Raw genomic sequence first — 15,249 nt, 5'->3', positions numbered from 1 at the left:
AAATTTCTACCAATTCTCTGTGTCCCCAATAATAACTTTTATTAGTGTCACATGCAAATGTACTTTGAGACCCAGTTAGACAAACACTAGACTGAGATGCATGAAAACATCAGGACTTTTGTCCTGATGTATTTTCTACCCAAATTTTGTTAATTCAATTGAGATTTAAAAATCATATGCACTAGCCTTAAATTCATCACAGGGTTAAGGATGCAAATGCCATAAAAAGCAATACTGAATCTCTTTCAATCTCTTAATCTCTTACCTAATCCCATTATTTGGTTAGGCTAGTAAAACTGTAGGCTTTCATGAGCTTTTAAATAAAGTTTGTATCAAAAGTAATTTCATACTTAAAATACCTTGTGATACTGACCTACCCTATGTGAAAATTCCTTTTTATTGAACTACTTTATTCCAGTCAGGTTATTTCTTCTTTTTGCATGTAAGTAAGAGCACATTGCTTCATTTTAAAGAAAAACAAAGGCAACATCACTGTTGATTCAGTTGTAAAAGACAAATTTCAGGTTTCAGCAAAGCAATACCATAAAATACTTAAAAGCTCTTAAAGCTGCCCTGCTTTAACTGGGATGTTTAATTCTCGCATGTTATTTTCACATGATAACTAAAACAGAGAGAGCACTTGACAATGCACTCTTCACACATGCTTCAGTAGCTGCATGGCAGAAATCAGCAGGTTTTTGTTTTCCTACAAGTCACAGGCATTTGCTTCCCTTCACTCAAACAGTGCTTCAGGAAAAGCAGCTCCCCATCTCTCCACTGCAGAACCGTCAATCTGCTGCAATCATTGTAGTCCTGTTTGACTCATTAGGTGCCCAGGTACATGAAAATCTTTAACAGTCATCAGATTATAGCAGAGATAATGAAAATACTGAATCATGATGTTTTCTAGCAAGCATCACTAACTACCAAACTATCCAAACATCATAAATACATAGTGAAGTATTTCTCTCTAATAAGAACTCTAAATATAGTACACATCTCTACTATGATAACTTTTATCCCTTTTTAATAACCTAAATAAAACTTGTGTCAGGTAATCAGTCCAAACAGAAGGTTACTAGAATAAACTCCACTTGCTTAAGTATGCATTTCTAATGGCAAAAGTCTTGCAAGAAGCAGGTGGACCGTGATGAACATGTGAAGAAAGGGAAAGAAATTAAAGTACACTGCTTTGACTAAATTGCAAATGCTACACCTTTATCTGACTTACACAGTTGTAATTTTATTCAGAAATGTTACCCTAGTAAGCATGAAAGCACTATACAGGCAAATTCTACCTGCTGTAAGTACATTGGTTCAGAAATGTAAGTTAAGTATCTATTGTAATGAATTTCAAGGGCTCTAGTAGTAGCTCAATTATCTACAAAAAATACAATATGAAATGTCAACTTCTATGTGTAAATAGGTCATTTTAATCATGTTTAAATTCAGTAGTTAAATTACAATAGCACAGATGAAAACTTAAGTCAAATGCAGACAATTTCTTAGATTTCAAAAGCAAACAACACAATTGCAATTACTTTTCTTGTTAAAAGAAACATGCCAACTGTTGAGATTTTTTACAGGGAAGACATATAAAATATGAAAGAGAATAAAAGAAAAAATATATTTAAATGAATACACTTATAAGGTATATACTGAAAACAGAACGGATTAGAGTCAGAAGAACCAACACTAAATTTCTAAGGAGCAAGATGGCTTTATTTAATGACAGGAGAAAAAAGAATAAAATTCAGAGTGTGGATAAAGCAAACAGTCCTCCCCTTTCCTTACACTGCTTGTAAATGATGTGCCAAAGGTGAGCACAGATGAGATGTGCTTCTTAAAAAACCTGGTTTGAGACAAAGGTTCTGATTCATTCTAACATTGCTAACACAGTGAAGGTTTAGGCTTCATTCAGCTTTGGATCAGAGGCTGGGGTACTGCTAATTTCACACCCCTCAGTGCAGTAGTACCAGTACCTGACTTTGTCCCTTGTGCCTAGCACAGCTCTGCTCACAGCTCTACCAGGCGCCACTCCCCCCAGCCACACCCTGCACTATCATTCTTTCCTGATGAAAATTGCATCTCTCTGCACTTACTCTCTGGCACTGCTGTGCCAATCTGCTGCTAATCTCTTCTCATTCCAGTTGAGCTTCCTCTTGGTTTCGTGCTATAACTTAGAAGGAATATACTGACATTATCTCTACTACTTCCCTGCTTCAGAAAGTAAAATTTAATATCTTTTAAAATGGTCCCTCCCAAATCCTACCACACTCCATTTGAAATGCAAATATTCCAGAGGAAACTACCAGCCATCTATTTTTAGAAAATCCTTCTGCTGCTTCTAACAAAGACTTTTAGATCTGCAGTCCCAGATTCCAATACCTGTGAAACTTAATGTGAAAGCCAAAAATCATCCATTTAAAAATTCTCAGAAGTAAAATCCTGCACACTTTTGACTCTCTGGAATCTAAAAAGCCTATTTGGAGCTAGAACTGTACCTTACAAATAATTAACAGCTAACATCAATAGTGAGAGATCGCTGTTAGGTACAATGTACTTACTTAGTAAGAAATAAGCTTTTATCCTAAAAGCTTGCAATTAAGCTTATTAAAAGTGACACAAAGAGATGAGAAAAAGACAAGATAATAATACATTAATTATTATTAGCATAAGGAAGAGTCATAGCATACCATTTGCCTAGTCATTCCAATGAATTAGCACAGTCAAGCTTTTTTTTTAAAAGGCATCTGAAAATGAAAATGTGACTTTTCAGACTTATGCAGGTCTTTCCCTTTTCATGTCAAGGGCAGCAGAAGAAAGCTTTTCAGGGGAAACTAGAACAAAGACGTGTGACAACACTGGCAGGCCTAAAACCAATAAAGTGAAAGCTCAAAACCTAGTAACAGAGAAAACTAGATTTTGTTCTATGATGTAACAGTCTGGAATGCAGGATTTCCATGCTTTTTAAATGTGCTTAGTATTTCAACAAGACTTTGTCATCTTGCTCAATTCTGTCCACACTTACTGGAGAGCCAAATACTCACCTCATCAGTAAGAAACTCCTTACTTAGACCAAAGTCTGTCAGCACCACATGGCCATCAGAATCAAGGAGAATATTCTCAAGTTTTATATCCCGATATATAATCCCCAACTGCAAACAGAATATAAGAAAAAGTATTTCAAAATAGTGTCACCACATCGAGAAGATATTGCTGAATGTTTTTAAAAATAAAGATACTAAAATTCACATTATTAAGGTAATCTGACACATGAAAGTTGAACCTCAAAAAAGACAATTTTTTAAAGCCCTTGAGGAAATAACTAAAATTACATTTAAAATCTTAGAAATTACACTGTGCATTGATGTCTTAAAATTTCAAAGACATACTGTATACCCCTTGAATCTAAAAGGGAACAAATACTTGCTGTTGAGTGCAAAACTCAGTTCTCCTTTGATTAAGAAAATGGATTCTTCTGTTACACAATCTAGACATAGACCACACATACATGCATGCTTTGTAATAGTCTATAAATCTGCTTATTACTTCTGAGAACTGCAACACTTTTCATGTCTACAGCTGTGCTAGAACTCTATTACTCAGTTGTGTAGAAACAAGGAAAACCGAACATTTCAACCCAAAACTTGTTCATGTTCACTACAAATTAGTTTTGGTGACATATATTGGTTCACAAGGATTACTAGAAATGAACAAATCATTTGTCAATAACATTCCTCTTCACCCTGCAGGCAAAAAAATTGTGGCCTTAATCTAGTGCACACGAAGGGACACTTCATTGGGGGTTATTTCCAATTATACAACTAATGTCCCATTGCAAGACGAAGTTACTTTCATTTTAAAACTATTTAACAATAGCTCTCCTTATTAACCTTATATGATACCAAAAGAATACAGCTGTAAGTCCTCAAAATCAGCACCAGAGTAATTTTACCTTGTGCAGATGTTCAAGTGCCAAAACGATTTCTCCAATGTAAATTTGCACCTCATTTTCTGAGAATCTCTCTCTGTGTGAAAGATGAGTAAACAATTCTCCTCCATTTATATAGTCTAAAAAATAGAGCACAGAACCTTATAATTTCACTTTCTGACAATTTCATTTTCTTATTGAAATAGTATTAGGTACTTTGTAAGCTATTTAGTAACACATTCTACTATCAGATGCTTTTCCTTAATTGTAATTCACTAGTATTTCATCATGCTGTACAATATTCAATTTCTTTCTTACAGAACTGAAGGAAGAACAAGTTAAGAACAACAACACTTCTAAATAAGCATCAAAACCATAAAATAAGCCTCAACTATTCCTAAATTATAAAGATGGGTTTTTCCACAAAATCGGTCTTTTAATTATTTAGGAATATGAAAAGAAAGAAGCACAAATCATATCTACAAATAGAACCCCTGTAGACTCTTCTGAAATACTCTGATGAGCAACAAGGCAGACTGACACAAAGAAAAGCAATTCAGAAAACAGGTATTAGGGGAAATAATCAATTTATCAACAGACAATTACAAAACTTTCCCTTCAGAAGGGAAACCTTGATGGCAAAACTTACTGCAGGAGATTATTTCCACACACACTCCCTCATGGAAACCACACTTTCATTCTTTGCAGGCTATGACACAAGGATTTTCCCACAGTAAGGGAGAGGGAAAAAAAATTATTACAACAGAGCTCCACTGTAACAGAAAGATATTTTAGATGTAGAGCTGTTTATGATAGCAGTGTACATTACAGCCAATAATTTTCAATCTCACAGCTCCCATTATTGTACTTGAGGTCTACATACACAGAGCAGGGAACATGCCCCACAGAATCTTCCTCAGTATTTTTTGAATGTTGCTTCTGTAGATTTGTTGGTATAAAACACAAATCCATAAAAGGTGTCTAATCCTATTTTAAGTTAATAGTTGGAAGGAGAAAGCATATATACAAATTATACATATTCTGATCTCTCTCCGCCTTTCAGTTCTCTCTTTGAAAAGGAGTATTAGTGGAATCAAACAACATGAGAAGGATTATTTATCTAGACCAGCAAGCAAATGAGAAAGACTGAATGAAGTATAAATAACCTACATTTTGGAATTGCTTCCTTCTTCTAAAAAAACTTCAACACATAGAAAAAGGTAACAGAAAACAAGTTTTTAAAATGTTTCTAGCCAGATCTGCTAACTTAGTACAAGGGAAGCATTGAATTGCCATTAAATTATTCTAAGGACCGTGACAGATCCAAACCAAAGCTGCCACAAGGAGTGGCAGAACAAGCTAAATTCTATCCAGGTTGTACACTAACCACAGCCCAATGAAACAAACAGCCTTCAAATTATTGGTGCACGATCAAATGCATCACTGGCATAACAGAAAAAAAAATCCTGGTTACTTCAGATAAACTCCACCTGACAGTTCAGATTATTTAGCTATTTTTAAAGGATTAGATGCTTAACCTTGTGTGACAAGTTTTGTATAGAATTGATGGTATTCACATGGATACAACACTTGGTTCGTTTAAAGCCAACATAAAAATTGGAATCAACTCCCAACTCTGTTTCTGGAAATCTGGCAGAAATGCAGCTGCATGTCTGTACTTGATTCAGTCTAAATTCATATAGCTATGTAATCTGACAGCATGAAGAACTGTACTAAATATTGCACTGAGGCTCCAATTCTAAGACCCCTAAGAACTAAAATGGCAGCTAGCTCGCACACTAAATTCAGCCAAGAACAAAAATAAGACCAATACTGGTTTCCCCCAAAATCCAGAAGTCTCTAAAACACTAATTCCTCGACTAAATTAAAGTGATTTATACAGACTTACATAAGACCCAAAAAACTTGTAACAAACAGTTTGGGTTTTTTCCTGTCAGGGAGGGTGTGAAGCCCAGTTGATTTATAAAGTAGCTTTACACCACATTAAGGAGGAGAAATTTTCCCTGTTATAGAACATCATTAAAAGTATAACTAATCATTCCTACTTTCTGCTGAAAATGAAGGAAAAAAAGACTTTTCTGGCCCAAACAGATATGCTGAGAATGGATGAAAAAGAAAAAAAATCAAAACAAAAGACTGTAATTATATCTTAGTTATGAACTTCTTGCTTCAACCATCACCTCAACATTGCTATACAGAGGACATGGACACGTGGCCTGTCTGCACTGTCTGCTACACAGCGTTCTTCACAACTACCGGGCTTGCTCCTTTTTGACTCTTATGAGAATATAATATCAAGCTTTTAATTTTCTTTCATACAAGAGGCTTTTATAGCCTTCTAATTATGTTTACCACCTAAACTTCCCCCCTACTATGTATTTATTTTTAGGCAACTACATCTATCTCAGGTTTCAGGGGTTTTTTTTGTTTGGGTTTCCCCTCTTTTTTTTTAATATTTCTTATGGGATCTAAGGTGCATTTGAGCAAAAAATACCTGGACTTAAAGAATGGTTCCATAATATTTATAATAAATGTTTGCATTTTCTCTCATTTAATCTCTCAATTTTTTCCAAATTGTTAGTCAATAACCTTAAATCCAATATAAATTTCAAAATATTAATTTTTTAACAGTTACTCTCAAGAAATCACAAAGCTATCAATATATTTCTAACTATTTATTTGTGACAATCTTTTATTTATTTCTTTAATATCCTAGTCAGAGGAATTTACAAGAAACTATAACACAATTTTCAACTCTCATTTTCAGAAGGAGTTCAGTGAACACTCCATTTCACCTCCACATATTCATTATTTAATGGTAGTATATGAAACTAAGGTATGTGCATAGACCTTTCTAAGAATTGACAGCTAGAGGTGTATATTCATTTAATGTTAAAAAATTTTTTGCTAATTTGATGTTAATCAGACTGTTAATAAAGGTTAAAAAATTGAAGTTGTGGATAAAAAGGAATGCAAAACTTGCACTTCAATTAAAAGAACTTACTTCCTGAAACAGTTCACTAAAGAAGAATATTATGATACCAAGCCTTAAATTAATCCTTCATTTTACAATTCTTTTAAAATACTCTATGTAAAAAGATTTTAAAAATTGCTGGCAATTTTCTTACAAATACAACTCATACACCAAACACTAACATTTGCAGCTAATCTGAAAGGCAAAAATATTTCTAAAATTAGACTAGTACCAAACCTTATGAACAAGCTCCACTTCCAGCACAGAAATGTGTGATTTTGGACTGTCTCTTAACACCCAAAAATTGAAATATGCAGGTATCTCAATACTCAAAGATGTAATTATCGCAAAACATTAACAAAAGCAAATGCTTCCAGGTGATTGATGAATACTCTTAAACGTTTTTTGCTGCATGTAAGTCACAGATAACCACTATCCCCTTCAAGTCAAAGTAGCACACTCGAGCTCAAACAGGAAAACCACAAAGACACTGTTGAAGATTAACAGTATTTTACTTCCTATGCTTTCTCATGCAATCTCCAAACACACTGTACTTTAGACCACATTAAAAAAACCTTACAAAACATTGAGATAAAAGGGCTTTTTTTTTTTTTTTTCATAGAACTTGAGTCCTGAAGAGTACTCACCTAAAATGAGATGAAGCTTTGTATCTGTCTGGAAGGCATAATGTAAGGTGACCAAGAACGGTGATTGCCTAATGTGCTCCAGGACTTGTCGTTCTGTCCTCGTGTGCTCAGTTGTTTTGGCTTTTTGAACTATTGTTGCTTTCTTCAATACTTTCATGGCATACAGTTTCCCAGCGTCATGGCCACTTACTTTCCTCACTAGGAATACTTTTCCATAGGCTTCAAAATTGGGGAGAAAAAAATTCCCAAAAACAAAGAAAAGAAAGAAAAATAAAAGAGACAAAAACCACAAGTTACCTACTTGTACTACAGATCTGGCCAATGCCATTATTACTTTCAAATACTCATTGCTATGACAGACAGTAATCACTCAGGCTAAAATTCTACTAAAACACTTTTCCTCTTTCAGATTGACCTCTTCTGAGCAAAATTTCAATCAAATGAGCTTCATAAGTGAACACTGCAAGAGTGGGAAAAGCAATTGAACTTCTTCAGAATTAAAAAACAATTTTAAAAGCTGATGATTTCATCCTGTGTAATAACCTAAAACATCCATACCTAGAATTAAGCAAGACTTCCAAGTAAGAGATGCTATTTTTTGTTCTTAAAATAGTCTGCTCATAACTTATATACTTTCATTCTGGTTTTATAACACTGAAGTTACAAAATCCCACAGAAAAGCCAATGAATTCTTCCCATCAGTATTTCATACATAGGAGCTTTCTGAGGCTCTCATACTGGACTTGAAAGAACTCCAGGGAATTCTACATAAATAAATTTTTTATCTTTACCAGGCAAACCTGTAGAAACAGTAAAGGTTAGAATTAGTGTGCAGTTCCTGGGCCATGATCTCACTGCAATTACAGAGATATGGTGGGGTATCTTGCATAACTGGAATACTGTCATGGATGGCTACAGACTTTTTAGCAAAAAGGCCAGACAGGCAAGGTGGTGGAGTTCTCTTTTTGTAAGCAAAATGTATCAAGCAACCAAAATGTATCCAGCTTTGCCTAGGAGTGGATGAAGGAGGATCCAAAATATGGGTAAGAATTCAGGGACAGGCTAAAATGGGTGTTACTGCTATGGGTGTTTACTACAGGCCAACTGATTAGTTAGAGGAAGCAGATGAGGCCTTCCACAGACAGCTGTCACCATCACAGGCCCACGGTTCTCATGAGCACCTCTACAGCTGCTGGAAAGGCATCCCAGCTTGGCACGCAGGAGCCCAGGAGGTTCCTGCAGAGCACTGGGAATTTTGACATAGGTGGTGGGAAGCCCACAGGGAGAGATGTGTTGCTGGACCTTGTATTAAGAAACAGAAATGGACTGGTTGGGGATGCAGTAGCTAGAGGCAGCCTTGACTGCAGTGTCCATGAGATGGTGGAGTTCAGGATTCTGCATGGAAGAAGCATGGCAGTAAGTAGGATTATAGCCCTGGACTTCAGGAAAAATAACTCTGGCACCAATCTTCAAAGGCCTGCTTGAAGGAATCTCATAGGTTAGGTCTCTAGAAGGTAGGGTGGGTCCAAGAGAGATGCTGAATATTCAAGTAGCATTTCCCTCTATGTTTAAGATCAGGACATCCCTGTGAATAAGACATTAAGCAAAGGGAGGGGCTGGAGACCTGAATGGATGGGCAGAGCACTTCTGGCAAATTTCAGACAGAATAAGGAAGTTTACAAAATGTGGAAAAAGGGTCAGACTACTTAGAAGAATACAGGAATATTGTCAGAGTATTGCAGCTATGTGTCAGGGAAAGCAAAGGTCCACTAGGAATTAAATCTAGCAAAGGATACCAAGGACAAGAGAGTTTTCTTCAAGGATATCAGCAGCAAAAGGAAGACCTGGGCAAATGTGGGCCCACTGCCCAATGAAGTAGGTGCCCTGGTGACAAAAGGTACAGAGAAAGCAGAGTTACTGAACACCTTTGCTTTTTACTCACTGCTAAGGCTGGCCCTCAGGAATCCCAGGCCCTGGGGGCTTTCCCTTGGTTGAAGATAGGGTTAGGCAAACTTGACACCCACAAATTCATGAGCCCAGGAGGGATTCACCCATGCGGGCTGAGGGACTTAGCAGATGTTAGTGTTAGACCACTCTACATCATCTTTGAAAGGTCATGGAGAGCAGGAAAGGCTCCTGAGGACTGAAGAAAAGCCAATACCACACCAGTCTTCATAAGGGCAAGAAAGAAGATCCAGGAAACCATGGCCAAGTAGCCTCACCTTCATCCCTGGAAAGGTGATGGAACATCTATGTATGCATGTGGAGGAAAAGAAGGTTATCAGGAATAGCAAACACGGATGCACCAAGGGGAAATCATGCTTGAACAATCTGACATCCTTCCATGAAGAAAGAGATATAAAGATGATTAGAGAACTGGAGTATTTCCTATATGAAATAAGAAGCTTATTTCTTCTCTTTAGCCTGGAGAAGACAGAGGGGAATCTCATCAATGTGTACAAATATCTTATGGACAGGTGTCAAGAGGATGGGGCCACACTCCTTTCAGTAGTGCTCAGCAATGGGGTAAGAGGCAACCCACACAAACTGGAAACATGAAGTTCTGTAAGAATATGACGACAAACTTCTTTGAGGGTGTCAGAACACTGGGATGGGCTACCTGGAAAGGCTGTGGATTCTCCAACTCTGGAGCCATTCAAAACCCTCCTGCACATAATTCCATGCATGAGTTAACCTGCTTTAGCAAAGGGGCTGGACCAGGTGGCCTCCAGTGGTCCCTTTCAACCCCAATCATCCTGTGATTTTGCAGCAGACACAACAGGACATTCTGTGAAAGAATGAGTGTTACTTTTGTAGATGGCAATAGTCATTGCTCAAAGAATCAGGAGAAAGGAACTATGAAATCATTGACTTATTTTGAACAAGGTACTTAACATTTCTTCATCTGACTCTTACAAAAAAGGTCTTTAAAACACTAAAAGGTTATGAGTGCAAAGGGGGGGAATCCTCTCAAAAATTGAGAGCTATTAGAAGACAAAAAGCTAAAAGCTAAAATTCAGCTTTTTCAGGGAAAGCAAGTCACCACTAGTATTCATCCTGCCTGATTCAGTCATATATGAACAAGTGAGGAAAAGAATTTGCTTGTTTTAGTAAATCATCCAATGCAACAGAAATTGAAGCTGACTGCTAAAAACTCTACCACAGTATCAAAATGCCAAGTAGATGAAAAAATAAAATGGCAGAGAAAATTTCAAATAGTAAACACACAATCCATGTGAAATATCATAACAGCACATAGTGTTAGAACTGAGGAGAGAAAAACAGCTGAAGTTACTAAAGACCACTCCAAAGAGAATGTTATAAACTTCAAGGAAAGTACTGAAGAAATTACACAAGCGTACCCACACCTTCAACACAAAGCCAGAAATTCCTTATGCTGTGGTAGAAATCTTTGTGTGCTCCTATCTTGAATGAAGCACACTGTTTTGGTACCTTCTCTCTTCTGTCCCCAACTACCTTGCTCCCATCAGAAAAAAAAAAATTATAAAATATTAGGGAAGTATAAAACAACTCTTCTGAACAGGAATGGCACTAAACATACTGCCATGTTGTATTTAGCCTGAGAAAGTAGAGTACTTGAGAGGGAATTGTGAGAAGATTCTTACAGAGAATTAGAAAAAAAAAATCAAAAACTTGGTAAAGAATAAATTTTCATTATTTTTAGAAACAAAATAACTAAGGCAACAAATTAAATCATTAGGTATCAGCATTAAAAACTATGCAAAGCACACAAACAAGTATGCAGTTAAAGCTGTGGAGCTACTGTTACATGATACTGCAGCTGTCAAAAATGCAGATGAATTTTAAGATTACATAACTCCCTGAGGGAGAGGAAAGCACAGCAAGTGTTGCCAAACTCTAAAGAGAATCTCTGGCTCAGGCAGACCCCAACGTGTAGGTTGCTACCAGCTCACTAAGGAAACCATCACTGTAAGCTTCTCCTTAAGCCATCATGAGACAGAAAAACTAACCAGCTCGTTGTTTTATCCAACCCTTGTAATTACCTTCACACTACTTTGTCAAAGACAATGCTCAAATATCTCAAACCTGAAAATACACTGGACAAGTGTATACAGTCCTGACGTGAGACACTCAAATTTAGGTGGCCTTTAAAAAGCTATAGCATACAGAGCTCCCAGTAAGCATCACGTGCAACTCCAGATTTCTTTCTGGATTTTTCTTCAGATGGGTAATTTAGAGTTTTTAACTACCAAATGACATGTGAGCTTTTTTCCTAGATCTGAGTTCTACTTCAGTGAGTATACAGAACTGATTCTGCTCATATACTGAACAATTCTTTTTAAGGATTTCTTCATCTGACTCATTGTACCCTAAGGAATCATGCTTCCCTTCTTTACAGAACTAATTATCTGCAAAAAGAGCTTTCATAAAATAAGTTTTCATAACACATCTCTCAAGAATGGCAAATAGAGTCAGAATAGGTGACACCTTTCTATTTTGTGAGATATGCAGGACAGTCTCTTTCAAGATTTTGTATTGCATTCTCCAACTTTGCAGTTACAAGATCTCAAGCATACGTAAGCCAGACTGAATGGTCATCAGCTGCTCATCACCAGGGAACAGGAATTTTATCACAAATGTTAGAGAACATTAAGTTAAACTAAAATGAACAAAAGGCTCATGACTCTAGCACTCAGTTACCTGTATCTTTAATCACATTTTATAAAAACATATAACAACACATCTTAGGTGAGAGAATGCAGTACCTGCTACAGCTTTTCAGGCAGTATCAGAGAACATAATCTAGTTAGTGTAGTAACTGTAAGAATCTCTAGAAACTATACTTTTATTGCCATAAAGAACTTTGCCATGGTACAAATTGTTTCTTCAGGAATCTGACAAGGACTGACAGAATGATGACGATTCTCAGCATTTTTTATGAGAATAAATCTTAAGTAGCACTATTTTAATCAAATGACTCATAATATATCCAACACCAGAATCTCCGATAGCACCACAAGAAATCTACTTAAAAGACAACACTGCAAAAGCTATTAATTTGAGTGGCAGCAAGAAGAGAGCACATAAGCTAATTGCAGTACTCTCACCTGAAAATTGTACTTCAGTAAAGCTTTTTTCATTTCTCAAAGAGCAACATTTTAAGGTTAATTCTCATAATGTTCATTTTCACGCACATCTGATCTACTGCCCAGGCAGAAGTATTCAGCCAGCAATATATGCCCCATAATGAAACACACACAATCACCAAATACCCACCTCCCAAATTCATTGAAAATACATTAAGTGATAGAAAAACTACATACACGGACACAAACTTTGTAAGACTGACCTGACAGCTTAAGAGAAATAAAATAAAAATTTAAATAATGGTTATCAGGCTTTATGACAACTAAGAGATTTCACCACCAATTTATACCAAATTTGCACTCAATTAGTGAGATAGAAAAATATAATTAGGTGCTAAAACTTCCCTTTTACTACTGCCCTTCCCATTAATACAAACTCATAGTAATATATCATAAGTATATATAAGCATACATGTAAGTATACTTAAACATAATTATATATATAAATATTTATATTCATAGTAATACATCTCATTCTAAGTAACAATTCAGCAGGTCATTAGAATAGTCTAAAATACACACTTGCTGAAAGACAATGAGTGAAAACTATGAAATGTTCTTTGCTTCTTTCTTATTTCTGTACAAATGCAAGCACATTAAGGCACTGCATCACAGCAGCTGATTCTCACAGAGAAAAAGGAGCACAATTCTTATTGTTTATGGCACACTGGATGGTTTCTGTGGACTCCTAAAGTCATCAAAACTTTACACTTGCATCCATAGTTTTTAAATTAATTTTTTTAAGTGCTGATATAAATGACACCACATTATTAAAGCACTTTTTTTTACTGTCAGTGTAAGAATAATCATGAGACTACAAAGGAAAAGGCTCAGAGGTACAAAATATTTAAGGATTTGAATAAATTTCATTGTAGTTTTGCACAATATATGTCTAATGATATCTTTGCTCTGCAATTTGGATTTAGATTTAGTCTGCATAAGGAATTTGGAGGCAGAAATCTTACTGTGCTAATATCAGTCCATATGAATTAAAAATTGGGATTGACAAAGTTAGAAAAGCACATAGGGCTAGCAGCTAAACATGGGGGTGGGAAAGCCAAACAGAAACCTTAACAAACCTCAAATAATAGCATTCTAAATATTTCCAATTTATTGTCTATGACCAAACTCTTAAAAACAGGGCATTCTCTGTCATCTTTCCTTAGATATCAGATAGGCAAGAATCATTAATGGAATTTTTTCAACATGATTATTTACTCCAAGAATAAATTTCCTCTCCCATTAAACAAGCGAGTGATGATTAATACGAAAGGCAAAAAGTGACAGGAAAGGGTAAGTTGCATCTTAAAATGTACTTTATGTCAGCATTTTGATTTTGTTTCTTTTTAATCTTTTTTAAAGGTAAATTTATTGCAGTATTTATTACAGTAAATAGTTATAGTAGACAATACATGCCTACTTTTTTGTTTATTTTTAAAGGATGTCAGTTTTTAGAAGGCAGCTCTCAAATGCAAGAGAATCTACCACTGGATATGGATACCATTAGTTTTTAATTATTAAAAAAATTACGGTAAATAATTTTCTTCAAAAATTTCTTTAAAGGTTCTGCATTCCACTGAAGTTTGATGAGATCAGAACAACCAAGAGCTGCCTGGGATCATCATCTTACTTCCTCCTTTCCTTCTTAAATGTAAGGCTGGTTTTGCTATTCCCTCTGGCATTAGTTCCAATAAGAATCTTCGCTATTGATCTCCAATTTAATGTACAGATTCTTTCAGAATTTTCTGGTGCATGAAAAGGAAAAATTCGTCCAGGTTCTTAGATTGAACACAGCCCCCTCTTTTCAGTCTGTTCTTCATGCAGAAAACCAATTTTCCATTTCCAAGCCCTGTCTCCAATTAGCCATCCCACCTACCATTCAGTATACATTCTAACTGTCCTCAGCAGAAACTGAAGTAAAATATTTAATTGGAGTTTGGAATTATTTTTAGACACTCCCTAATTTGTCTCACTCTCCTGAGCACAGTATCCCCATTCCTTTCTTTTTCCTCATTTCATGAGAGAATATTTTACATTTTCTTCAATATGCTTTGAAAGAACTAACTTCATTTCACAGTCTTAACTTTATCAAAATACCTTCTGACCTCTTAGATGAAACTTCATTATATTTTCTTATATAATAAGATTTTTGAGATGGTTATTTAAATCCGACATTCATCCCACTAATTTTGTTCCCTTCATATGAATAAATCCTTCAGATACTAAGGATCTTCCACATATAAGGTGACTATCCTGCCCACATAAGCACTTAAATCCAGAAGAGCACATATAAAACATTCTCTCATATACGGTAGTTAGATTCTTGTTGCTCATTATTGTTAGTCTTCATTAGTGGACTGCAGTTCAAAAGGTAGAATGAATTATAAGTGCACATGCTCAAGAACCAATTGTATTCTTTCTTTGTAACCACAGCTGAACGAGTGAACAAAAGTGGCATTTATTTAAGTTCAGTATAAAAAAAGGGAATAATCCATTGGTAGAAAAATGTATAACCCAGAAGGCACTCTACAGTGTTTTTCTTAT

General features: G+C 35.7%; 1 protein-coding gene across 3 annotated transcripts in view; it reads right to left on the bottom strand.

The window, feature by feature from the left end:
* RPS6KA5 (ribosomal protein S6 kinase A5) overlaps positions 1 to 15,249 on the bottom strand; it is a 66,395-nt gene that overhangs the window by 36,508 nt on the left and 14,638 nt on the right. For 2 of the 3 annotated variants that reach the window (XM_074542470.1, XM_014264486.3), the window contains exons 3-5: positions 7,577 to 7,795; positions 3,959 to 4,074; positions 3,051 to 3,158 (exon numbers count right to left, since the gene is read on the bottom strand). In XM_074542470.1, the coding sequence (XP_074398571.1) occupies positions 3,051 to 3,158; positions 3,959 to 4,074; positions 7,577 to 7,795 (443 nt within the window). Of the gene's footprint in view, positions 1 to 3,050; positions 3,159 to 3,958; positions 4,075 to 7,576; positions 7,796 to 15,249 lie in introns of those variants that run through there. The other variant, XM_014264487.3, reaches the window with a different exon arrangement.

The sequence above is a fragment of the Zonotrichia albicollis genome, chromosome 6 (assembly GCF_047830755.1).
Source record: "Zonotrichia albicollis isolate bZonAlb1 chromosome 6, bZonAlb1.hap1, whole genome shotgun sequence".
Taxonomy (NCBI): domain Eukaryota; kingdom Metazoa; phylum Chordata; class Aves; order Passeriformes; family Passerellidae; genus Zonotrichia; species Zonotrichia albicollis.
The sequence above is the reverse complement of the archived record's forward strand: the minus strand, read 5'-3'. Positions and strand labels throughout refer to the sequence as shown.